This window comes from Hakea prostrata, chromosome 8, assembly GCF_041222555.1.
Source record: "Hakea prostrata isolate BN-2017 chromosome 8, UWA_Hpros_2, whole genome shotgun sequence".
Taxonomy (NCBI): Eukaryota; Viridiplantae; Streptophyta; class Magnoliopsida; order Proteales; family Proteaceae; genus Hakea; species Hakea prostrata.
In genome coordinates this window covers 37,636,334-37,664,039 of record NC_142607.1, presented here as the reverse complement: position 1 = coordinate 37,664,039, position 27,706 = coordinate 37,636,334, and the positions used below count along the sequence as shown (strand labels likewise).

General features: G+C 36.4%; 1 protein-coding gene and 1 non-coding gene across 2 annotated transcripts; both read right to left on the bottom strand.

The window, feature by feature from the left end:
• Positions 1-6,388: 6,388 nt before the first annotated feature.
• Positions 6,389-6,461, bottom strand: TRNAK-UUU (transfer RNA lysine (anticodon UUU)). The gene has a single exon. It is a non-coding gene; the product is annotated as a tRNA-Lys (tRNA).
• Positions 6,462-8,269: 1,808 nt separating this feature from the next.
• LOC149007753 (ARM repeat superfamily protein) lies at positions 8,270-12,833 on the bottom strand. The gene is made up of 3 exons (XM_089166521.1): positions 12,486-12,833; positions 9,619-12,047; positions 8,270-9,503 (listed from the first exon to the last, which is right to left on the bottom strand). Exons 2-3 carry the CDS (start codon positions 12,033-12,035, stop codon positions 9,305-9,307), a joined length of 2,616 nt encoding a protein of 871 aa, XP_089022647.1. The 5' UTR covers positions 12,036-12,047; positions 12,486-12,833; the 3' UTR covers positions 8,270-9,304.
• Positions 12,834-27,706: the final 14,873 nt, after the last annotated feature.

Below are 27,706 nucleotides of genomic sequence, written 5' to 3'. Positions count from 1 at the left end.
TAGGATGTCGGACTAATGTTGAAATTTTGATTGCAGCTAGGTTCCCACAATTGCAATTTGTATTGTTGAATTTCAACTAAGAACTTCTGGCATCATTGGCATTGGATGTTAACATCCTAATACAAATGGGCATAGTAATGTAATGGACAAAGATAATTTGAATGACATCAGAAATACAATTATCAAAAGTAGGCCCACAAGAAGTTCCTAATATTTGAAGAATTAAGTCTAAGAGCTAGATAAGGGGTTCCTGCAAATAGTTCTTAGTAGCACAAATTGAAACTTGAGCTCTTGGATCAGCCCACAGCCTCCTTGATGAAATCAAGCAGTGGTAAAACATAGTGGGAAATTGAGAAGCACATCATTATAACCCAAAAAAATTGTAACTCAATAAGGTCATCACTTCATCAAACAATAACACAACACGTTTATTGTTGAAAAAGCCAACTTGATCCTAGCACTTTCAAGTTAGATATGTTTCCAAATGAGTATTTAGAGCAAAAATCCTACTAAGCAAAATCAAGTTCATTAAATAATGGAGTGGTTACAATTAGCAGTAAAGCATAAAAAGATCTAATCTTGTCAAACCAAACATCCACTTTCAAACCCATTTAGACCTCAAGAAAATTACAACAGAATAGTTCATAGTTTACTAGTACAAGAAAACCAAGCAGCACATGATTTTCCAAGTTTTCTGGAACCAAATTAGATACTAAAACAGAAAAGGAAGAAATGCAATACTAGTGTCACTGACCTATGAGAAAGATTAAACTTTTCTATACTGTATGGGGTGAGAATAGGGATCTGAGCCACAACTTTAGTTTCTGTCATTTCACCAATTTTATGTTCCCTTTGATGGTTACTTCCTTAACCCATTTGAATATTTATAAGGTATAAAAGATGAGATTACTTCAATTAAATATCCAAAGAACCCAACGCCCACCATCAACCAAAGAGAAAGAATAAAAAGTGTTCTGCCATCAGTTCATCGCATCAAGGAAAAGTGGGGGTTCTCTATGTTGTAAGAATTTGGGAGTGGAGTTGAGGGAAGAACTTTAACCAAGTTCAGATTTCATGTAGAGATTGGAAAATGTGAAAACTTAGTTTGAAACTAACAAGAGAAACCACCATGGGGGAGTTTTGGGTTTGTCTCTCTTTCCCAAGAAAAGGTATATGACTGATGACCTAGTAAAAACATTGTGTTTTTTTTCTTTCTATCAATCGGACTCCAAATTCAACATAAACTTTTGGCTTTTGAAAAGCTTCCAAAAAGAAAATATAAATATACAACATGAAACAAAAATACCAAAGTTCATTTTTCTCCAACACTAGAAGATATCCAATTCATTAAGCTTCATTACAACCAAAAAGAAAAAATTATTAAAATCAAGTCAAGTCCAACTCAAACCAAGTTCTCTCATCTCATGCAATCAACAAATGGATCATATCATGAACAAGTCAAACCAAATTGTCTCATCTTATGCATTCAACAATTGGATCATCTTATGAACTTACAATTTTTAAACCAATGATATACATCAAGAAGAACAATTTCAATATAGGAAAACAAACAAAATAGAAAAGCCATTCCCCCAAGTGAATAAGTAAATGTTTCCTTGCTCAACAATTGTAAAGACAAATAAAAATATAGCAAATATACTTAACACACACACTTGCATATTACTTAATCAAGACAAATTAGAAATGGCTCATAATAACCACTACCCTCTGAATGCAAGACTAATAAAAGCAGCAATTACCCATGCATTTTTCAAGTTATTACCATTATTTTCTTTGTTAATTTCATAGTTCTTTTCATTCAACTACAAGTATAAATAAGTCTCGGTTATGGTCTTAATTTGTTGCATCTTTTTATTCTCATTTTAGTTTTGAAAATATATATCTTAGTTGTATGTGTAAAAGAGAATCAATTTCTGATAATTGTAAAGTTAAACATATAGGTAACAATGTTGCCTTTTGGTTTGGAACCTCTCCAAGGTTGTTTCTCATGGATCCTTACCTCATAAGGGATATCATGAGCAACAAATTTGGACACTTTGCAAAGATCAAAGGAAGTCCACTGTTAAAATATTTTGTGAGTGGTGTAGTTTCCTATGAGGGTGAGAAATGGGCCAAACACAGGAAGATTATAAACCCTGCCTTTCATATGGAAAGATTGAAGGTTGTTCACTTCTCTATCTTTGATCATGATGTTGCATACATGAAACCAGATTTGAATAAAGAACATCTGAAGGACCTTCGTTAGTTAATTTAGTGATGATACATAGGAAATGTTTCACATTCATAAGAGGTGAACATACGTAAAGACCGAATAACTGACTTAGCCAAAGCCAACATGATAAGCATGGCTAACAAATTACACAACCTGAAACACCCAAAATGAGTTTAGGAGAATGATTTGTAAACAACACATGTTTAATAATAAAATATGCATAAGGAAGTGGAAAATACCTCAAATCAGAAGCAAATCAACGAAATCAAGAAGTGGGTTGCAGACACACGGCTTTGGTTGAAGAGAGATCGGTTGCAAAGACAGGGCTTTGCTTGCACAAGAGGTTTTCAGCTTCTGGTAGAGAGATCGGTTGCAGATATGCTTCCAAACAGAGAGATCGATTGTAGATATGCTTCCAAAAGGGAGATCGGTGCGAGATGCCCCCCACAAAAAGATCGGTTGCAGAGATGCTTCTACATAGACAAGAGACGACTGAGACGATTCAGAGAGAAACCAGAGAGAGTTGAGAGAGTTGAGAGAATTGAGAGAGACGAGAGAGAGTCGAGAGAGTTCAGAGAACTGAGAGAGACCAGAGAGAGATGGGAGACGAGAGTGCAGAGAGAACGACGAGAGATACATTAGGTTTTAATGTAAAATGACATCGATGACCTCCATCACCGTCAGCTGAGACTTGTGCCCGTGCGTTTTCACCAGAAGCTCCAATTTGGAGCTATTCTGACACAAGGAATTTATGTGCCAAATGCCTGGTTCAGCACGTTTTGTTGAACTAGCACACAAAAGCTTAACCGGTTTACCATATATGTTTTTGCTGACTTCTATGCCAAAGTGGGCAAATGGCAAAGCATAAGTGTGCCAGAATTGTTACCATACAACCCCTTAGATTCAAATGTTCTAGAATTCCAATGCACTAACTAATTAACCCATGCATGTCCACCCAAGATAGGAGGACTTGTCATGTGTTGGATTGGAAGATTTGGCTCCCAAAGCTCATTATATAATGATGTACCTCAATCAATTCCCATTCTCTTTAGCAAGCCTTTTTCCAAGACATCCCTACCCATCATCAGACTTCTCCAACCCCATGAAGTCCCTTAGGAAATGTAGAATTAAGGAAAGAGGAATGGGGAAAGTATTTGTGTTGCATTGCTTGAGCCCATAATGAGTTTGGTAAATGCATCAAACCCCAAGCTTGTTTTGCTAAAAGAGCCTTAATGAAAGTATCAATAACATCCCACCCAAAAAAAAAAGGATCAAGAACACTAAAGCCTAGCCATGTCTCTCTTTTGGCTTGACATAAATGATCCCACCTCACCCAATTTGTCCATTTCTTTTCCCCATTACCCCACCAAAATTGCCAAATTTGTTGGATCAGTTTACCTGTGACTTCTTTTGGTATAGGAAATTTGACATGGCATATGTAGGCAAGTCAAATGATAGCCTCCACCACACACTTGGATTTTAGTCAATTGGGATGGTTTGGTGATGGGGAGCATTGGTGGGTACGGGTTATCAGCCAAGATACAACGGGTGTTGTTCTTATTGCAATCGTAGGTGAGTTGCGAGACTCACCGTGGTGGAAACTTAACTCATGGCAATTTACAAAAGGATGTTGTGTGAATTGGCTTGCGGTAATGATCAAATTCAATTGTGATCGGACTCCATGTGAGCAATATAGATTGTTCGGGAAAAGATACACGTGACATGGTCATCGGCTTGGTAGAGGACATTTGGGACCTCAAATCTAGTTTCCATTTGTGTGTGTTTAACCATCATAACCAGGATGTGAATATTCCAACAGAATTCCTACCTAGGTTGCTCCAAGGTAGACTAAAGATGTCTTTTACTTCTTCTAATATTCCTGAACACCTTCGTGAATTAGTGCAAGGGGATGCTTAGAACTTTACTTATTATTGTTTTTAAGACTTATTATTTCTACTTGCCAGTAATGAAATATATCAACACCCTTTGATTTTTTTTTAAAAAAAATCAAAATTCTTTTCCTGCACTTGAGAAAAGTTTTTCCTTCCATCGTATCAATGTATTATGCATTCTTTGTAATAGGATAAGAAAATTTGGTTTTTGATTGGCTAAAAGTGGATGGTAGTCCTAGGTACACTCCATGTGAAGAGACTTCTTTTATATTAAGAGTGAAGAGACATACCTTTGAATTTGAGATGGTGTACTTCTACTAAATAAGATGGATAACTTTGGGGAACACATCATCTGTTGTGCACTTTTCTACTGTGCACAACAGTTGACATATATATCAAATGATTGACTAAGAAAACAAAGTAAATACAAGACTATTGAAGAATTTCAAAAATTTAAAATTAAGTTTTTAATCTCAGCCAATCATTTGGTATAGAAATGCACTATTGTGTACAGCAGAGGATTTTTTTCCCGATAACTTTGAATGGTTGATATATCGACCAAAGACTTGCATGTATTCTTGATAGATTTGTGCAATATGATTTGCATTATTGTCTAGGTTTAATGGGGGAGAATAGCATACGCTTATTTGCAAAAAAATAAATGATTAAGTTGAGGATCTATTCTAGACAATTTAATTCCTAGCAATCTGGGTATCTCTAAATAGAATTGAACATCTTTGACAACAAAGAATAAAAATGTAGGGACTCAAGACATCCCTGCCTAAGGCCCCTTAAAGGGATCATTTTCCCAGTCAGTTGGCCATTAACCTTTTATTTGGTATTCCCCTATAGTCACATATCGCATTATCCATTGTATCCAAGTGTGGTAGAAATCTAGAAACTAAAGATTTTTTTTTTTATTACACAAAATTCCACTCCATTTTATCATAATGCTTACAAAAATCAAGCTTTAAAGCCATATACTGAAATTTGATTTTGATTTCTTCATGAAGTGGATGCACTCATGAGCAAGGCCAATGTTATCAGAAATAGACCTACTTGGTACAAAGGCACTCTCGGTCTCGCCAATGAAGAGACCAATGATAGAATGGAGAATAGGTTTCAGTCTGTTAGCCAAGCACTTTGCTAATAGGTTTAAAATGGTCTACTCTTAAGATTACTTCCCTTGGGGATTAGGAAAATGATTAGTCTATTAAGCTCTTAAGGATGTATTCCCACTCAAAGAAATGTTGGACATCTAGCACTAGATCATTTTCAATTATATCCCAATTTCTAAAATAAAACCTAGGTGGTAGGGCATCCACTCTAGGGGCTTTGTTCCCCTTCATCATCTGGAATATGAACCCTTTTTTAATTTCCTCTTGAAAAAGCCCTACACAATAAGTTATTATCCTCACCAGAGTCGATGCATGATGATAAACTAGACAAAAATTGGGTAGGGGATTGGGTCATATTAGGTGTATAGAGTTGAGAAATGAGACCATAAATCTATTGAAATAACCACTTCCTCTTTCAGCCACTGCCTTGTACTAGATTTCAACCTGTGATTTGCATGTTGTTGTCTCCTCTAAATTGTGAATGAGTAGGAGTAGTGTTCTTATCCATAGCTTGTAGCCATTTGATCCTTGACCTCTGATGCTAGTATAAGTACTCTTCCTCTTTTATCAGGGAAGCAATTCTATGAGTCAACTTAGCCTCTTGTGAGGATATATCATCTGATGGATCCTATTGTTGCAGGCTTGCAGCTCCTCCAAATCCATTTGTATCTTGAAAATTTCCTTGGTTGCCATTAATATAGTTGATGACTAGCTCTACATTCCAAGAGTTTTGAGTGCAATTGTAAACTTTAAGTTGGAGTTTGTAGGCATTTGATCCTTGCTTTATAGTGCTCCATCCATGATTAATCTTGTTCTGGATGTTCTTCCCATTTGTTCATAATCAAATCTAACTGGGGTTTCTCTTCACTGGTTGCAATGTTACCTTAATTGGCGTGTGGTGTGACCCCACCATAGCTATATGCCTATAGCTTGTGTGAAGATTACATGAAAATAGGTAAGAACTGAACTAAATGAGAGGAGAGTTGAATAGTATCAATATCCAGTGAGATTTCTCTGTTCAGGAGCATCCCTCCTGCAAAATAAATCAACTTCAAAACCAACAAAAGCCAAAATAAAAAAGCCACTACAAAAAACGAACATTCTTCAGCTAATGGTTAATTTTAAGGACAATTTAAAAATAATCTCGCCGTCTGTGGGAATCGAACCCACGACCACGTGGTTAAAAGCCACGCGCTCTACCAGCTGAGCTAAGACGGCTCGCATATACAATTATAAGTATTTTAAATTAAAATTACAAATATTAATGGAGAAAATTTCCCTCTCCCCTCTATTTACTTCCCACTCAAAAACATTCCCCTTTAATTCCCCAAAAATATTGAACTCGTCCTTATCCTTTTCCGTAATACTTTAAAATAATCAAATTACCTTTTCTTTTTTTTTGTTTTTTTTTTTGGTTTGCCAACCCCGGTGGCTCGACCCGCGTCTCACACCTGGTTGTGGTGGGTGAGTCTCCCAACGAGAATTTTCTGCATCCACAAGGATTCAATACCGAAACCTTGCTTAAGCGAACCAAGCTGCTTACCACTTGGACCAACGCACGTTGGTATCAAATTACCTTTTCTATTTGTCTCTTTCGTCCATTTAAATATGTGATTATGGAATTTTTATTTTTTATATCCTTCCCCTCTTTTATAAAAATACATCAAGGTATAGTTAAAAAAATATCAGCATAACCTATTAAAAAAAGTAAAAATAAAGGGTAGTTTGGTCATTTTTAAATATCAAGGGAAACTTTTGAAATTAAATGTCATTTTTTTGGAAAAATCAAAGATAAAACTTTTGAGAGAGGAGTGAGTAAATAGAGAGTATGTATAAGGGAGAAACAAAAAAAAAATTCATATTAATATTAACTTGGAGAATTTTTGTCTTTTTTCTTTTTCTTCAAAAGGTATTTTTTATATATAGGAAATTGGGTTGGGAGCATGGTCCGACATGTCGGACAGTGTCGCTACATGTCGCCCGACTCTGCATGTCGCCATGTCGCTACATGTCGCCCGACTCGCCGTGTCGCCATGTCGCCCAGCTTTTTGCAGGGGTTCGATGAAAAATCGAACCCCTGTTTCAAAGGGTAATTAAGGTCATTTTGATATGAAATTTGACGTGTAGCCGAATTTGATACTAATAAACACACTGGAAACATTATTTTTGGCCTGAAACATCACGTAATCTAAGTTTTTGATTGGCACATGTCTGGCTATATGCGGACAAAACTGGAAGTTTGGAAAATTCATATAAACTAATGTAAACAATGCAAAGAGAACACAAATGCACAACTAGTGAATAGATGTATTAAAGTTTACAATTCATTATACAATTATGTTGAGTATGGTTCATGCTTCATATTTTGTTGTCGACAGACACGGGTCCCGCTCCCCGGTGAGTGAGCGGGGGTGTGAGCAGCGCTCCCGGAGCCTATAGAGGTCCTACATCACTTTAGCAAAAATTGAACGAAAAATCGGTGAAAAATCAAATAAATCTTTAATAAATATGTGAATTGGGCGATATATCGCCGAAATGTCGACTTTTCGGCAATATATCGCCCAAAATTTTGACATTTCGGCGATATTTCGCCGACTTTTTGAGAATTCGTGTCCGCTGGGGGAGTCGTGTCGCCCCCCAGCGACTCGGCGATATATCGCCGACACAGTGTACCATGATTGGGAGATTATTATAGATACCATTAAGAAGAATTGAACCCATGACCTCTTCACTAAGAGTTATTGATCACATTTTTATCAAAATCCTAAACAAAAAGAACTTACTTTTTCAAATAATTTTCAAATCTAATCTGCTCAAGAGACCGTTTGTAATCCCATCCCAAGAACAAAGGATGTATACCAAATGTCACTCCCATCATTTTAGAATGCATTATGGAACCCCATAAGAGAAAAAGAGAAAGAGGGTTGTTGAGGAGAATCGGTTAAAGATACTTCAGATCTTTTCTCCTCTCGATCAAGAAATCAATTTCCTGAAAACTGAAAGTCAATTCGGTGCTGATGTCTTATATGAACTCAAGAGCAAGTAGTTGTGTGATTTTGTTGGAATTCCTTCAATGGACTCAAAAAGTAGTGTTTAACCACAAACTAATTCCATTCTAAATCAAGAATAAGTGATTTCAATTTTTCAGTAGATCAATTTCTACTAGATTACATGGAAAGCTAATTTTCCAAGTTTTGCGGGTTATGATGATGATTAAATCATTCCTGGCCTCATATGTGTTGCCCATTCCAAAGCAAGTTTGTCTCCAATAGATCCTCTTGCAAGTTTGACATCCCTCTTTGCCTTCCCCATTAATTTAGGGGGGTTTAGGCTTCAGGAAACCATTACTCATAATAGAACTACTCAAAAAACAATGCTTGGAGACTCGTCATATTTTATATGTTCCAGCAATTCACTGTGAAAATGGCTGTGTGATCATTTCCATCACATAGCATAAAGGGGGAATGGCCAGCTTTAAATTACCATTTCCCAACCCTGTAAAGTGGTTCAGTTCAACAATTATATTTGAGGGTCAAAGTTTACCACTCCAAGCACCACTATGGCTTACAAATACCGGTCCAACATTGGTTTTGGTCCTTGGAATGGTAACACTTCACATCAACTGGTTAAACAAGGAGAGGCTAAAACAGAACGAAAGAAAGAAAGATGAGGAGAGAACAAGATAACAAAAAAAATATAAATCACTAAATGAACCACCGATTAGTGGATATGCTTTAACCCAAAATAGAGTTCTAGAACCAGACCACTAATTTTCCCCAGTGGCCTCCCAAACTAGTCCTAAAAATGGCAATTGCCCAGTGAGACATACATGGATCTTCCCCCAACCCCAACCCCCAAAGAAGAAAAACAGCATTGAATGACCAACTTTCTTTTAAACTCCCAACCCTCTACCCATTATGACCAGAAGGGAGTCGAGGAACCGACCGGACCAGACTGGACGCAGACCAGGACACAGACCAGGACCAGACCACCATATCAAACAAGAGGTTTAGATGGATAAGGAAACCATACTAGACCAATTCAGATATAAGATGATAACCTCATGATGCCAACACACGACCAATCATTCCCTGTGTCCATGTAGCTGTCTCCTTAAGCTGTTCATCATCAGACTCGAGACATGCATCCAAAAGTTCTACATAGAATGTACGATCCTTGAACAGAACCTTTATCTTTGGACCAAGTGCATCTGCCAAGTCTCCCATCACTGCAACAGCAGCTTTTGCCACACCATCATCCCTACAAAAAGCAACAAGATATTGAAGTGAGATAGAATATTAAACATAGGAAAAACTACAATTAGAAACAGAAGCAGTAAGCAAGCTCAGCACCACGGGCCAAACACCCAACCCACCTCTGTGGATCTTTGCAGACTTCTTCTATAAATTGCAAAAGATGAGAAGCATGGGGCAGCATAAGATCTGCCTTTGTATTCTTAAATCCCTGGAGGATACCCGAATAAGCTTCAAAAATGCCCCGCCTTAGTTGGTTGCCATAATCCATCATCTCCTCATCATCAGTGTCCAACTTAGCACACAACTCTGAAGCTGTCTGCATCATAGGAATTGCATAAGGGAGATATTTCTCAAATTGGTCACCAATGGCAAGAGCAATATCTCCAAAGCAGGAGAATATTGGGGGCTTGACAGATCGGTGCAGAACTCCACTGGAAAGATCCTTGAGAAGGTGGGACATGATGCCATCACAGTACGGTAGAACTTTCTCATCCAATGCACGGCATATGTCCCCAACCACCCCAACTGAGATGGAACAGACTTGGTACTCCTCAAAATTCTGCAAACCCATCTCCAAATACCTATAGAACTCCGACATGTACTTGCCAAACTCTGTTCCAGTGGCATAAGCAAGAGCACCAATCGCAAGCATAGCTTCTTCATGAACTGTAGAGCTGCGACAGGCAAAAACTTGAAGGAACAAGACCATCATCTGATCAGCAGCCTGCAGGATTATACGCTTGGTATCGTCAGATGCACTTAGTTTCTGGATGATGACCTGGAGAACACCACATAGGAGCGCTTGCAGTTCTCCCTGCTTTTCCCTATCATCTGATGATACAATCTGAAGCTCCATTGTCTGCCCCAACCTGGTCATGATCACTGGAAGGAGCTGTGCTATTACGTGAGAAGCCTCAGCAAGATTGGCAGATCTGATCACCTCATTCAGTGTTTCATAGGCAGAGGCCCTGAGCCTAGAATCATTAGAGTCACTCCTGTCTGCTGTTGCAAGGAGATTACTGATCATGTCAGGGAGGTAAGGCAAGATGATTGAGGAATCTGTCCCAGCATCCTCATAGCCCTGTGCAAGGTAGTAGATTGCCCCACAAACCTTCTCAGCCACATTTGGAGCACTCTTAATGCTCTCTAGCAACACCTGAATAACCCGTTGGATGTTTGCTGAAGAAATCACAGAAAATCCACTAGCTGGGGCATGCAGTAGCTCAAAAATTCTACTTAAAGTCCAAGCAGTAGTGTCCTTCACATGGCTATTCTCATCTCTCATTGCATTAAGTAAAAAATCTACAGCTGCAACAACCAACGGGGATAGCTTATCAATAGTTGGGCCTTCAAGAATAGAACCAAATGCATAAGTGGCTGCCTCACGGCTACGCCAATCTGGTTTCTGTATGTTCTCTTGCACGAAAGGCATAACAAGGGGCACAATAGCATCCCCAACAGTTTTTGAAACAAGACCAAGGCAAGTTCCTCCAGCCATGGACAGATTCCAAACTCCATCATCCTGGTCCTGATCCTCTTCTTGCTTCAGTAAAGTCTCCAACAACATAGGTACAAGAGACGACAGAGCCTTCTCAATGAAATGAAAATTTTGAGGCGCATCATTATTCTCGAGTGCCTCGAATTCTTGAAGCTCAATCTCTTCATCACAGATGGAGCTCCAAAATTCAATTGCTTGGAGTGCAACGGCTTCCTCATCATTCCTCACAGCATTTGAAGTTAGCTCAAAGAGGGTCTGCATGTAAGGTTCAATCACCTCATAGTAAGTTGACGAGATTGAGACAAGGCATTCAAGAGCAGCTTGCCGTATCTCAGCCTCCTTAGACACGGCTGTCTCACAAACCACCTTCATGATATAATTCCGCTCCATCTCATTCTCGAAATTGGTCTGTGCAAAATATAAAGCATTGTACAATGCCCTAGTCGCAGCAAGACGAACTTCAGGACTGTGCTCTGCTTGGTTCATGCCTTGAACTACAGCAGTGAGGACAGAGTTTACTTCATCCTGCATAAGATCTTGGTGAGATATCTCCTCACAAACGTATCCAAGAGTCTCCAAGGTAGCTTGCTTCAAGGAAGCCGGCTTGTCTTGCTGTGTCATGTTGTTAAGTAAAGCAGCAATGAGTTGGGGCCACTCCTTGCGAGGAATCTCAATTGCTGCAACCTTGGCAATCACTTGCGAGGAAGTATGCCTTGCTTCTGACACTGATGATCCTAAAGTCCTCAGAAGAAGCTCTTTAATCTGAAGCTTAAAGGAAGCATCAATCGCCACCCACTGTTGGACTAACTGTTCTTTCGTGCCAGCCTCTTTGGCATCCAATGAGTTCTTCAGTACAATACCAGCCAATCTCCGGGACTCGGGAGGTTTCCCATCATTTGAGAGCTCAACCGACAAGGATAGAAGAAAAGAAGGAAGGTTTTGCTCTTGAAACTGCCTCAAGTTCGATTCTGCTTCAGTTCGGATTTTGGCATCCGCTGATTGCGCAGCCAAGAGGAACTGAGTAATCTCCATTGCCATTTGTCTCCCAAACTACTCAAGACAAATCAGCCAGAGAGAGAGAGAGAGAGTAAAACAGAGAGTAAACGATATCAGAGATCTTAAAGATGTCAAATTCAGAAGAACCCTCAACACAACTAAATAAAAAAAAACAAGAGGGGCATAAAACGAATAACAAATAAGAACAACAATCCATTTTCATCGATTCAACATTTAACCAGTAAACAAACAATCAAAGTTGAGTTACCCAACGGAAGTTCTAAACTAAAACCTAAACCCATCCAGAAATGCACTCATCGACATAAATTCCAGCAAAAAAAAGTAAGAACCCACTTAGAAACAACAATAACCCACAATCATTTACTCCAACGTAAAACCCTAAACCACAAACAAACAGAGAAGAATAGATCCACCATGGCATAAGAAAGTACAAACAACAAATCATTGAATAAGAGAGAGAAGGAGGGATACCTTGGATCGAAATCGACGAGACGGAAAAACTCTCCGCTTGAAGTTGAAGAACAATACTAGGGTTCCGGCGTTCAGTGGTTCGAACCCGAATATGTGAATAGCGAGATTAGAAACAGGATTAGGGTTTAGGTTTTCCCCTCAAACTCACTCGCCTTCTCCGAACTGAATCGATAGGGGAGAGAGAGCGAGAGAGAGAAGAAATGGTTTGAGATTTTAAACTCGGATTGGGAGTTGGAAATGGTTTTTATTGTCAAAATTTCGAATGCAAAGAAAGAAGCGGCAGGAATCTCATGCGAAAGAAACACAGGGTTTGGTGACTCTGAGCCACTTCAGTAGGCCCGGGTTTACCCATCCATTTTCCAAAACCCTAATTTTCATTTTGAAATTTCCCGTTTCCCGGTTACCTCCAGTAACCAAACAGAAAATAAATAAATAAATAAATAAATAAAAAGCAACAAAACAAATAAAGGTAGCTGCCTGATCTTGTAGTATCTGCAATAGCGGGGGGCAAGTTAGGCATTTACATCTGTCTAAGACCTTGAATGGCAATTTTCATTTTAGTGAGGGTCACATGATAATATATAACTATCAAACAAGGAGTTGTATGGCAATGTTTATGTTTTTTGGTTGTAATTTTTTCCGTATTTTTGCATTTTTGGATTAGAAACGGTTCAAATTATGTATGTGTAATCCTGGTTTGTTTATTATATTTTTTGAAAAATTTTGAGAAACACTCCAAAATAGATAGCAAAAATCACTGATACTCCAGAAAGGGGTTCTTGCTGTTTTAAGAGACAATCCAAAGTGAAAAGGACAACTATATCCTTATTAGTATTTTATATTAAAAATTAAAATTACAATTTTATCCTATTTGATATATTATAACTTAGAAACACCAATACACTTTATCTTTTTTCTTATCCTCCAAAATCTAAAGTCTCCTTTCTCTTTTCTTTTCTTTTTCTTTTTTTTAAATAAATACAATCTGCTTTCTCACAAGTATGACGAAACAAAATTTCTCATTAGGAGTTCAGAATTAGAAAATTGCCTACTGATCAAATGTTCTGTTTGGTCTACCAAAAGAAAAAAAAATCAAACACTCTATCAGAAAGAGAATTCTTGGCATTCATCATAGTGGAAGCAGCCTCAATGGTTAGTGCAAACAATAGTAGGAGTCTCTCGCTTTGGTTCATCATTGAAACAATATATATCCCCTGTAACAACCCCTGAGAGAGAATTCTTGGCATTCATCATAGTGGAAGCAGCCTCAATGGTTAGTGCAAACAATAGTAGGAGTCTCTCGCTTTGGTTCATCATCGAAACAATATATATCCCCTGTAACAACCCCTGAGAGAGAATTATTGGCATTCATCATAGTGGAAGCAGCCTCAATGGTTAGTGCAAACAATAGTAGGAGTCTCTCGCTTTGGTTCATCATTGAAACAATATATATCCCCTGAACAACCCCTGTATTTCTAACCCGGATCCATATTGCAGGTCCGAAAACCCGAAGATCTAGCCGGATTAATTTGTGGAGTGTCCGGATAAAAGTCCATGATCCATATCCAAAACTCATAGATCTTAATTCTCTTGATGATGAACTTGCCTTACTTGGAAGTTGGATCTCTGGATCAAGGCAAGTGGTGTCTGGAGATGTCCGAAATGAAGGTAAAACCTCCCCCATGTGTTGATTAGGGTTAGGTTGTGTTTGGGTTTCAACCCCTTGAGCAAAGCACCCTTGTATAGCAATATACTAGGGGGCGGTTTCTTGAGGCAGTTGATTGAACCAACCGACCGCCCCAAGCGACCACCGGGTCTGGTTGTGGGGTTTTACCCTGCCCCCAAACCTCTATAAATAGCAACCCTCGCCCAATTAACGAATATTATATTGGGAATTGCTGTTTTTGGTGGTTAAGAAGCAGTGGAGACACTCTGGAAGGTGAGCAAAGCGTGGACTGAGATATGGAGATTTTTCCCTTTCTTTATTTGGTGATTCTGGTTAAGGTAATTGGATCTTCTTTCACCCTTTCTCTTCCTTTAGCTTCTAATTGGTGTTAACCCATCCCCATGTTGTTAGTGATAACTCAATTGGTTAGTTGTAGCTTCCTTTCCAATGTCTTGATGGGATCCTATCTGAAAACAAATCTCTGTATTCGTGGAAATGATGGATCTAATCAAAGGGAGGATTTTGTGACAGATCTACGTTAATTTTAGGGTTTCGTTTTGCCCCTTGGTTCTAGAAGTGTTTATTTCGAAATTCGGATTGAGATCATCCTAAAATCGGATTGAAATCGAATGATCAAAAGCCTGAGTTTCGGATTGGAAACTTACAGTTTTTAGGGCGATTGCTCAAGATGGTCGCTTGAGCCAAGCGATCGGCTGGGTCACAGTAAGTATGTGGCTTTTGGCTATTGGTCTATTTGACTCATTTGATTTATATAATCTTGTAACCCTGTTTATAAGTGTCCTTTGTTTCTACTAAAAGTTTTATAATTATTTGTGGATTGCATTTTAAAGAGCTTCTAATTATTTACAAGTAAGGATATACATTCTTGTCTTTATGCAATGACTTGAATGCTAGATCAATGTCTTTTCTTACTGTTTTTTAATTGCATATCTTGTTGTAACTGTAATAAGCATGTTGATCTTATTGTATACTTACTGTTTGTAATATTCTTGTATGTACTTTATCAATTATGATTGTGGTATGATGATGATTGATGTATTGTGGTTCTGATAGAAAGGGTATTCCATTGGGATATTTTGGCTTGAGATATCAGAGGGCTGTGGTATGGGACACATGCTCACTGATGCCTCCAACACTATCATAACTACTGGATGACATACCTTGGGAGAGTCTAGAGTTGCATGGCTAGGTACTCCACATACTACTACCCTTTTGGTAGGAGAATTGAAGTCGGATGACCCGTGACGGTGGTAACATGACTCTGATTCATCCTACAGTGGTAACCAATCCGCGCAGAGATTCAGTGGTCCACTGTTATTCATGCAATGGTAGGGTTGCATATGTTAGGGTTGGGCTTATGAATGTCAAGGAGCGGACCGGGTGTCGTGTGGATTCATGAGAGCTTTCCACCCCAATAATATGTGGATGACCATAGGGTTAGGGAGTGGAGTCCAATAGCGGTAGCCAGTCCGTGAGGGTTCTCATTCCTAAGTTGCAAAGGATACGGAACCGAGTTGGTTGGTGCCATAGGGGAAGTATCTGGACTTCATGTAGTGTGTTACCATTATGACTTGCATTGGATTAGAAACGCCGACATGCGCCAGTACTTCTGCCAATGGTCATGGTAAGAGAGTGTTGATTTAAACCCCAACCATGGTTTGTGAGTTAGGTGTGGACTTACCCCTTTATCCAGGATCCCAACAAAGGTATCTAGTCCGTGAGGGATCAGAGTAACCAGACCTACCCAGAGGAGGGATGGTGTATATCTTAAAGCATATCAACTGTTAGAGACTTGCACAGTTAGATCTTAGTAGCATTCATACTTTTGCATATCATACATATCATATATGAATTGCTGATGTTGTTGACATATGGATGAGAATTATGTTGTCATTACTGAGTTTGTCAGGACTCATTCCTTTTCTTGTATGTATTATATAAACTACAAAAATAGTGGCCCAACGTTGGAAGTTGGAAGTGATCCGTATGAAAGACCCTTCTTATATGAAGAAGATGTGGCACCGTCAATGGGAGATGAAGATAGCTTGTGTGAGAGCTCCTGCGAATGCATGGAATGTTCTTATAGCACTCATTGATGGACGGAGGAGACATGTTGCCAGACATTTTGCCGATCGTATGGAGAAGAATTGGAGAACCCCTTTCCTTGCTAAATAGACCAGTTTTTAGTTAAAGAAAAAGAAACCGGAAATAAACTTATTTAATCATTTTGATTGCTTCCGCTGAACTCATTATTCTTTTGATCATTGATTCTTTTATTTATTATTTTATTAGAGTATTTGGACTCATGTAATCCTTTTATTTATTATTGCACTTATTCTTGCTCATGATTATCTATTACTTGCATTTATTATCATTGATGGTAAGACCGTGGATCCTATGACTGTTCACTCCCACTGGTTGTCGGGTGGGTAACCGAGACCGACGGGTGGGGTGTGACATCCCTCGTTGTCAAGCTTTTCCTGATTCAAAATAAAACAATGTTGCCTGAAATCAAGACCTTTTGTAGTCGAAATGATTTTTTTTTCATTCAAAAGAAATGAAAATCAACAATGTTTATTTTTGCCAAAATATGCAAGTAGGCCAATGTGCCTCTTCTTTTGATTGTAGTTTTTGAAAACGACAACCTTTTGATGGGTATCCTCATCCTCACATGGATGGAAGATAGACGGATTCACATCCTCTGTATTTCATTTCCCTACAATTCCCTCATTGGATTGTGCCATGTGGCATTTAAGTGATCCAATGGTTATCCAACAAACAAGAGTATAAATAAAATTCAAATTTATGAGTGGATTTAAATAAAATTCAAATTTAGTTTAAATTGGATAACCATTGGATTACTTAAATGCCACATGGCACAATCCAATGAGGGAATTGCAGGGAATTGTAGGGAAAGGAATTACAGAGGATGTGAATCCAAGATAGACGGCCTTTTTCTTTGGGGGTAAAAGGAAGATGATGGATGACCAAACGGTAATTGAGATTTATCGAATTATATTGCAATATTATATTAACATGAATTTTTGGAATTTTCATTATGAAAATTGTTTGGTTGACGTAATTTTTGTGAAAACTCAACAATAGGGCACCAAAACCGGAATCTCCTACTCCACTCTAGTTGAACTGAGCCAAGTCAACCTTGCACGCAAATGTTTAGTGCTTTTATAGTAGGGTGAAATCTCTCACATAAATATACAGATTCATGTTTTTAGTGTAAAAAGATGAATCTCTAGATTTCATGAATCCATGAATTTTTACAACCAAATGAGTGTAAATCTCCCATTAATGAATTCAAAGATTTGAAATCTCTGGATTCATGTATAGGGCTTGTTTGGTTACTTGAGTCTGGAGATTTAAAAAATCTAGAGATTTCAAATTTGTAAATTTCAAATTTATGGAGTCATAGTTCATAAAATTAATTGTTTGGTTTGCCTGAATCTTTGGAATGAATCTATAGATTCATCATGAAAAAACATTTATAGAGTCATGGTTCAAATGTTTAGTTCTTTTATAATATAGGTGAAATCTCTGAATTTCACCTAATACCCATAAATCTACAAATTCACGTTTTTAATGTAAAAAAGTGAATCCCTAGATTTTATGAATCCATAGATTCACACAACCAAACCGGTATAAATCTCCCATTTGTGAATCTGAAGATTTCAAATCTCTGGATTCATGATCGAGAATACCGGGGAAAACCGATTTAGAAACGAGATTCACATTCACTAAACGGAACGAGATTTATGGGTAAGGGTGAAACCGATATTTCAAAAGCATACATTGCACATTCACAAAACCGCGATCAAATATTTTTTAGGATGATCCAAGATTTCATTCCACAACCAAACATCTAATTTTATAAATTATAACTCCATAGATTTGAAATCTATAGATTTGAAATCTCTAGATATTTGAAATCTCTAGACTCATGTAACCAAACAGGCCCTAAGGGAATCTGTTGACGAAGTGTACCATTTTGCCATTTTAAGAGACATTTAAGGGTGTTTTTGCCAATTTTAATATATTTTTGGGGTGTGTTATTTTTGTTATTTATTTTGGGGTGTCTTTGAAAATTTTCCTTGTATTGTGTTTTTTTCATTTACTAAACGAGTCGGCGCTTGGCACAGTTTTTAGCTCACTTTGAAAAATTATCAAAAAAAAAAAAAAAAAAAAAAGTATAATGGCATCCTTGTCTTCTTTACTTCAAAACATAACCTCTTATTTTGAAACCCTAAAATCCCAAAGTTTCTTCCTTGTTTCATTTTTATTTTTTGGGGTTGGGTGAGGGCGGTTACAAAAATCTCTTATTTATTTATTTATTTATTTTTTATGTAACCACAAATGATTCTGCACCTATAAAAAGTGGAAAATAATGAAAATACATAGAACCAGGAAAAACCGTTTCCCATAAACAAAAATATTACTTTACACCCCCAACGTAACTTTACTTTTCTAGTGGAAGGAAGAAAATTTCTAAAAGGAGAATTCACATTTCACATGTTGGCACTTATACTTCTCCCATTTATCAATTTTGGAATAATTCCTGATGTTCTTTGTATTATAGTAAAATTATATATTGACCCATGTACTTTATGAAATTACTATACTCCCACATTTCAGATTGAGTTAGGCGACTGTTAGATATTAGTGTGATAAAGACCATTGTACCCTTCTTCAAATTAAAGTATTAATCTAAAAGTCCTTTTTACCTTTTAATAAAATGAGATATATGTTAAATTACCATTTTGTCCTCATTGTTGAGTCATCGACAGACTATTTTCTCCATGTGCTAACTTTAATTTGACGGAAATTCGTGAGAGATAAGTCTCTTATTTATTATTTACTAAGAATAAAAAAATGATTTAACTAAAGATTAAATTAATAGTAATCATCAATCAAGGTTATTTTTGATATTTCAAAAATTAGAAAAATGTCATGTCATTAGTTAAGAAACGGTTTCTTAATGCAAGGGAGCAACAGTCAAAGCTAACACAATACGAAGGATAAAGTTGTAATTTTAAAATTCAAGGTGCGGAAATAGATCAATCGTTCTTACTTTAATAGATTTGATAATTATCACATATTAGATAAAGTTTCAGATTTGAAATCGGATATCTTTCATAAATTTCTGTTAGATATTAGATCAAATTCAAAAAATCGGTTTTACTTATCGGATTCGGATATGGATAGTGGTGTATTTGAGCCAAATTTGATTCATTTATTAGTTTAATCTCATTGTCATCATGAAGGTGAAATGAGTCATAAATAACTGGGTCAAAACTTTCTCTTGAAGTCAAATTGCGTTATTGATTTCATATTTAGACCTGAATCGATTTTTTTTATGTGGATATTTTCCATCTAAATAAGATCTTTCATATTCTTTTTTAAAATTTCTGTTTTTATATAATTTAAATTATAATATCAATTTAATCAATAATAAACAACGAAGAACCACTTTTGATTAAATTTAGGTGGCATCATTTTTGATAAAAAAAAATTCTCATAATAAAACAACGGAGTCAAAGACTCAAAGAAAAACTAAAAGGAAGCAGCATCATTCTCGGTAATTTTTTATCTATCAGAATCCATGTTTTATGTCAATCTTTGAATCAAGGGGTTTAGATTATCTCTAGCTCCTTGCTAGTCCTAACTCCCTCCAACCTATTCCGCGCGAATCTAAATGGGGTAAAAAGTTGAAAAAGAATTTGGGCTTATTGGCGTTGAGTTAACAACCCAAAACCCGTTAATAAGAAATAATAATGGGCGGAAAATGATCACCACAAAGCGAAGAATTTACGGAAAATTTATCAAAAAAAAAAAAAGAATTTTACGTGGAAAAACCCTTCAGTGTAGAGAGGAAAAACCACGGGAAAATATTGCACCAATCCACTATGAGAAAAAGATGAATACAAATATCCTTCTGAAATTGAGGAAACAATTAGTTGGTAACAACAAAGTCTAGGGTTGCCTCAGAAGAAATCAAACCAAGAAAAATATCACACATGACAGTAGATCTAACAAAATCTCCTTGCTCTGAATAGATCTCTAGTTGTAGATAGATGATTTCAATGGCAACCAAAATTTCTTTGCTTCTCTTCCTTCTCCTCCTCCTCCTTCTTCTTCTTCTTCTTTCTCTCTTGCTTTTCTCTCTCTAGCAGCAATTCACAGCAACACTCTCATGGAGAAAAACCATATCTAAAATTTATGTTGTTCAATTGAAGACAAACTACTTGTTGCCTCTATTTATAGGTATTAAAAACAAACCCCAAAAACTACTTGTCACTATTTGATTAAAAATAGGAAAGTAGAATCCTATTAGAAATAATTGTAGGCTTCAAGTTTGGGCTGGAATTAAGTGGGTTAGGCCCCACTAACAATCTCCCCCTCAATCCCATGAGGAAGGAGATCCACAACACGACTTCTTACTTGGAGTCGATTCCGACCAATGCAACCAAAAAGTTGAGCTTCTCTTTGGGAACAACTTTGATCATCATATCTGAAGGATTTTTCATAGTATGAATCTTCTCAAATTGCAGTAACTTCTTCTCTACTGCCTCATATAGCCAATGATATCTCAAATCTATATGCTTCATACGGGAATGATACATAGCATTCTTGCTCAGGTCCATAGCACTTTGACTATCACAAAATACTATGCACTCTTCTTGTTTCAAACCCAATTCACCAAGAAAATGCTTCATCCACACCTCCTCTTTCCTGCTTTTGGTAGCAATACTGTATTCTGCTTCAGTTTTAGATAAAACAACACATTTTTGCAGCTTGGATTGTCATGACATAGCTCCCTCTGTAAAAGTAAATTAAATACCCGAAGTGGATTTTCTCCCATCAAGGTCTCCTACCATATCTGCATCCATATAGCCTTCAAAGATTGGTTTAGAACCTCCAAAACTCAAACACAACTTGAAACTACTTCTCAAATATTTGAGGATCCAATTCACTGCCTCCCCGTGCTCCTTGCCTATATTAGATAAAAATTTGCTCACTACATTAACAACGTGACGAATGTTTGGGCGTGTGCAAACCACTACATACATCAAACTTCCAACTATAGATGAGTAAGGAACATATGACATCTCTTCTTTTCCTTCTTTTGGTGAAGGGACAAGTCTTCTTACTCAATTTGAGGTGGCTTGCAAGGGGTGTGCTAACTAGCTTAGCATATTCCATATTAAATATCTTTAGGACCCGCTCAAGGTATTGTTCTTGTAACAACCATAATTTCTTTGCTTTTCTGTCACGAACAATTTTCATCCCCAAAATCTATCTTGCAGGACCTAAATTCTTCAAGTCAAAAGACTTAGACAATTCATCTTTTGACCTGTCAATCATCTTGCAATTTTGTCCAACTATTAGCATATCTTCAACATAAAGAAGAAGTATAATGAAATTACCTCCAGAAACTTTTTTAAAGTAAACACAAAGATTTGCAAAGGTTCTTGTGTAGCTGTGGTTCATCATGAATGCATCAAATTTGTTGAACCCTTGTCTTGATGCTTGTTTCAGTTTGTACAAATTTTTCTTCAACTTGCAAACCATATATAGTTGTGCATTTGTCTTGTTGTACCCATTCACTTCAAATCCTTCTGGCTGGTCCATATATATTTCTTCTTCCAAATCACCATGAAGAAAGACACATCTAACTACTCTAACTCAAGATCCAAACTAGCTATCCAACTCAATATAACTCGAACGGAGTTTATCTTTACAACTGGGGAAAAGATCTCATCAAAGTCAATCCCTTTTTTTGGCCAAAGCCTTTTACCACCAATCGAGCTTTGTACTTCACCACTTTTTCACCATCTTTCTTGAGCTTGAACACCCATTTATTTTTCAATGCTTTTCTTCCTCTTGGAAGCTCCACCAAATCATAAGTGTCATTCTTTTCAAAGAATTTATCTCATCCTGCATTGATTTGATCTAGTGTTGTCTATTTTCATGACTTTGTACTTCCTAAAATTTGTTTGGCTCTCCATCAATAAGCTAAATATAATTAATACTATAATACTTTGTTGATAGTTGTTGCCTTTCTTGTAGACCTTCTACTAAAGGTTTTATAATCCCTAGTGGAAGGGGTTGTTCCCCCTCTCGACACCCTCTACATCTGACACATCTTCATCATGTTTTTCTATCTCTCATCCATTTGTAATATTATTTGATGGAGAATAGATTAGGGTGGGATCATGAATGATATAAGCATTTTCTTTAGGTTGTCTAGTCTTCTCAATATCTACCAAGATTTCATTTTCATGAAATGCTATATCTTTGCTTCTAAAAATTTTTCTTTTTCACTGGATACCATAACCTATAACCAAATTTTTTTATCTTCATAGCCAACAAAAACACAAGGGACTGCTTTATCATCTAACTTTGTCCTATGTTCTTTAAACACGTGTGCAAAAGCTTTGCATCCGAATACCTTTAAATGACTATAAGAAGCATCTTTACCAGTCTAAACTTTCTCGACAGTATCATAATTTAAAGGCACTTTTGGAAATCTATTGATTAGGTAACAAGCTATACGAATTGCTTTTCCTCAAAATGACTTAGGCAACTTAGCCATTCTTAACATGCTTCTAACTCTTTCCACAATGGTGTGATTCATCCTTTCAGCTACACCATTATGTTGTGGGCTACTAGGAACTGTCTTTTCATGTCAAATTCTATATTCTAAATAGTAGCTTTCAAATAGAGTGGATATGTATTTCCCTCCGTTGTCAGTTCGAAGACACTTTAATTTATTTCTTATTTCTCTCTCCATTATAGCATGAAAATTTTGAAAATGCTTAGATACATAGTCTTTAGTTCTCACAAAATACACCCATACTTTTCGTGAAGTATCATCAATAAACATGACAAAATATCTATTACCACCTAATGATTGAACTTCAATGTGACCACAAACATCAGATAAACCAAATCTAACAAATTATATTTTCTAACAGAAGACTTCTTAAAATATACTTTATGATGTTTCTCAAATAAACAATAATCACAAGAATCCAATGACATACCTTTGGCAAAGGGAATGAGTGACTTCCTTACCAAAATTTGCAGTGCTTTTCACTCATGTAAGCCAGTCGCTTGTGCCACAAGTTTGGTGATGTCTCATCATCTAATGCATTCAATCCATCTATGCATTCATTCATGTATATCTTTGTAAAGTGTATTGTAGGCCTCTCCTTTCGCAAGCATTAGTGATCTCTTGATAAATTTTCATTTTCTAATTTCCAAAATGGCTTTCATAACCAAGCCAGTTCAGTGCACTAACAGAGATCAAATTCAAACGTATATTTGGAACATGGCGCACATCTTTCAGGGTTAGTGTGTAACCACCATTGGTCTCCACCAATACATCAACTATTCCAATAATTTTTAAACAACTTTCATTTCTCATTTTTACAGTCCCAAAGTCTCATGCTTTATATAAAGTGAAGAATTCTTTTGTGAAAGTGGCATGGAAAGATGCCACTGAATCAATAACCCACTCAACATCATTGTCTGCAACATGATTACGTTGATCTTCTTCAAAAGAAAACACCACAAATTCCTCATCATCATATATAGTGGTTGTAGTATTTTTGTAATCTGAATTCTTTTGATCATTTCCCCCTTTCTGTTCCTTTTTCCATTCTCAATAATTTCTTTTCATGTGACCCTTTTTATCATAGTGAAAACACTCTCTACCTTCTTTAGATTTTGATCTGCCTCTTGATTTGCTATGATTCTTTGATCTCTTGTTTTTACTTTCCCCCTATTCTCCATGATAAGAGCATGTGAATTATCTAAACCAACATCTTTCCTTCTGGCTTCTTCATTGAACATACTGTCTTTAACAACACTTAAGGATTACTAAGCTTGTGGTGCAGAATTGTTTAATAAAACAACCAAAGTCTCACAAGTGTCAGACAAAGAAAGTAATAACAATATTGCTTACAGTTCATTATCCAAAATCATCTATATTGTAGTCAGCTAGTTCACCAAACTCTGAATTTCACTTAAATGGTTAGCGACAAAACTTCCCTTTTTATACTTCAAATTAATAAGTTTTCTAATAAAAAAAAAACGTTATTTTTGTTGTCTTCCTCTCATAAAGATTCTCCAATTATTTTCCAAAGTGTTTTAGCATTGTATGATAAAACATGCAATCATTAGCCCACTTTTTAATGGTACATATAATTTTTCTGTTCATCCTTTCCCATTCTCTGTCACTCTTATCTTTTGATTTACTCTCACCTCTCTTAATTGGATCATGCAAGTCATTGTAATAAAGAATATCCTCTATTTTCTGTCTCAAAATTGCATAATTTGATCAATCAAGTTTAATCATGGTAGCATTTGTTTCTTCCATCTCAAAAATACACTAATAACTAAAAAATAATTTAACCACAACCAGACTCTGATACCACTTGTTGGGATTAACAAACACAATAACCTACTATGGATTTGAGAAATAATAAAGTAGGACAATGGAAAAAAATAATCATCACAACGACGCTAAGAATTTTACGTGGAAAAACCTTTTAGTGTAGAGGAAAAAAACCACGGGACAAATATTGCACCAATCCACTATGAGAAAAAGATGAGTACAAATATCCTTCTCAAATTGAGAGAACAATCAATTGGTAATAACAAAGATTAGGGTTAGCTCAGAAGAAATCAAAGTAAGAAAAATACCACATTGCAGTAGATCTAACAAAGTGTCATTCTTGTAAATAAATCTCTAGTTGTAGATGGATGATTTTAATGGCAACCAAAATCTCTTTGCTTCTCTTCCTTCTCCTTCTTGTTGTAGTTCTTATTCTTTCTCTCTTGCTTTTCTCTCTAGCGGTAACACACAGCAAGGCTCTCACAGAGAAAAATCATATCTGAAATTTCTGTTGTTCAAATGAAGACAAACTATTTGTTGCGCAACATAATAGGCGCGGGATAAGGAGAATACAGCCCAGACCAAACTGGACGCAACAAGGCAACCGATTCAAAAGAATGTGAAATTTGTTCAATGAAGACAAACAGGCCCCTATTTGTAGATTTAAAGAAAAAACCCAAAAAACTACATTTAACTATTTGAATCAAAATAGGAAAGTGGGATCCGATTAGAAATAATCGTAAGCTTTAAGTTTGGGTTGGAATTAAGTGGACTGAGCCCTACTAACAATTAACTGGGGTGGGGAAGTTAGCAATTTAAAAAAGTTTGTGTGCTGAATGAGATGCTAACCTTTTAACCTCATTACTTTATAAAGTCCCACAAAATAAGTGAGATTTTGTGGAAAAGTGTGGAAAACAATAATATAGGACCTACAATTGAAACCACGGTACAAATTTCGGTCGAAACATATGAAATTTCGGTCAAAATTTTGCATTTTTGAAAAGTCGAAACGAAACTCATGAGGACAAAAAAAAAGTCCTCAGTTTTGATCGAAATTTCGTCGAAATTTGTCGAAGCCTAGTTCAACCCAGCTGGACTAGTTGGTTCATTAGAGAAAAAAAATTCCCAAATTTCATGGGAAACATGGGAAATTTCATGTAAACTTGGGAAATTTCGTGGAAACCTAACACTTTTTCCTGTAAATTTTGTAGCTCTCCCAAATTTTTAATTTTTTTGTTTATTTCATGTTTTTCCAAATACCACGACAAATACCCCCTCCATCAGGACTTCCCAATCCAAATTGTGTATTCCCTCAAGCTGGTTATCTTAAGCATGTTGATGACCAGACTCATAAAGTTACAATTGTCAATTACCTTGACAACCATAGACATAAAATGTCATGGGATGTTTATGTTCGTTGGTTAGAGGAGTGGATGTTATAGGCATAATACTACTACTACTCAGCTCACAGGATGTATCCATTATTGGCACTCCTCTTGACATTAAGTTGTACTTTCTTTTTATTGTCAGCTATTTTGAAGTTAGAAATTATATATTGAATGTTATGTGCTTAAGTAGTTAAGTTTATAGTATATTTTTTGGACAACTCTACATTGATGTTATTTACATTGAATGACATATCTACATTGATTTTTTTAGCAAAATACAACCAATGTGTTCTTTATACTCTAATTAACTTAAATGCAAAGTCCATACAAAAAAGTCTTAAGTTTCTTGAAATTTTCCAGTTTTCCACTTTGGTTCCCATTTTCACCTGGTCGAAACTTGAGTTTCCCTCGAATTTTTTTTTCTATGATTGAAACAACAAAAGGGTTGCTCAATTGGAATAAAACCAACACCTCTAAATAGGAAGTCAAGAGTATAAATTCCCTCGGGATCAAGGGCGAAGCCTCGTCTTATATTTAAACTAAATGTAACAGCTACCACATGAGAATGTAGTCAAGGTGCGGGCGTAAGATTACCCAAGCAAACCTCAGCTAAAAAAAAAAGGCTCCCTCCAATCTCAAATTGGTAAGAGCCTTGCAATTCTTTCTGACAAATAATTGGATATTTATTCTAATGAGATAAAAATAAAAATAAATAAATAAATAAATAAAATAAAATAAAACTGTATATTTAAATAAAAATATAAGTTGGTTTGGAATTGAAGGCTTTATAGTTATTACATATATCATTAAGAAAGATAAAATCTGACATATGTCAACATAGAATTGCTTAGTAACAAGGCCAACACCTGTTAGTAAAGAGGCAATGGGTTCAACTTTGGCTTCTTCTTTTTTGGTAATCAAGGTTCACGGGTTCAACTCTCGCCGAGGCATATCTATTATTCCCTTACCTTATATCATACTATTATATAAAATCATATACTCTTCTTCCGTGAAAATTTAGAGCATGTTATTAATTATTTGAAATATTGTGAAAAGCTTATGATCATGGGTTTATTCAAGTGGATGCTCATTAACATATATCTTTCATTCCCTATCCATTCACCGCCACGTGAGTCTCACTCTCATCTCTGTCACATTCTCAAATTTGAGAATAACCAGGTGAAGGGAAGGACTCTTTGGTGATTAGAGTTTCTCCAATGGATCACCAAAGATGAATGTCGCCAGAAAAGCAGCTTTGCCTAGAGCAAGGCATTAGCAAGGAAGTTCTTGTAAATTTCATTATAGAGGTTCACTTCTCCTTAAATCTTCGCTAATTCATTGTTTTTTATGTATTGTCATCTTCCAGATTTTGAATATTTATTTAAGTTTCATTGCTTAGATCATTTTGCTTCAATGGAACAGCTAGATTAATGTTCCAAATTTTGTACTAAGAAGATGCATCTCAACTAAAGTTAGTATTGAACAAAGTAAAAATGTGACTCTTTACCAACGGGGGTTGGTCCAAGTGGTAAGCAGCTTGGATCGCTTAAGCAAGATTCCGGTATCGAATCCTTGTGGATGCAAAAATCCTCATTTGGGAGACTCACCCACCACAGCCAGGTGTGCGACGCGGGTCGAACCACCGGTTTATAAACTAGGGTTGGCAAACCAAAAAAAAAAAAAAAAAATGTGACTCTTTCTATACAAACCTAAGTACCAATATAAAGAAATTACA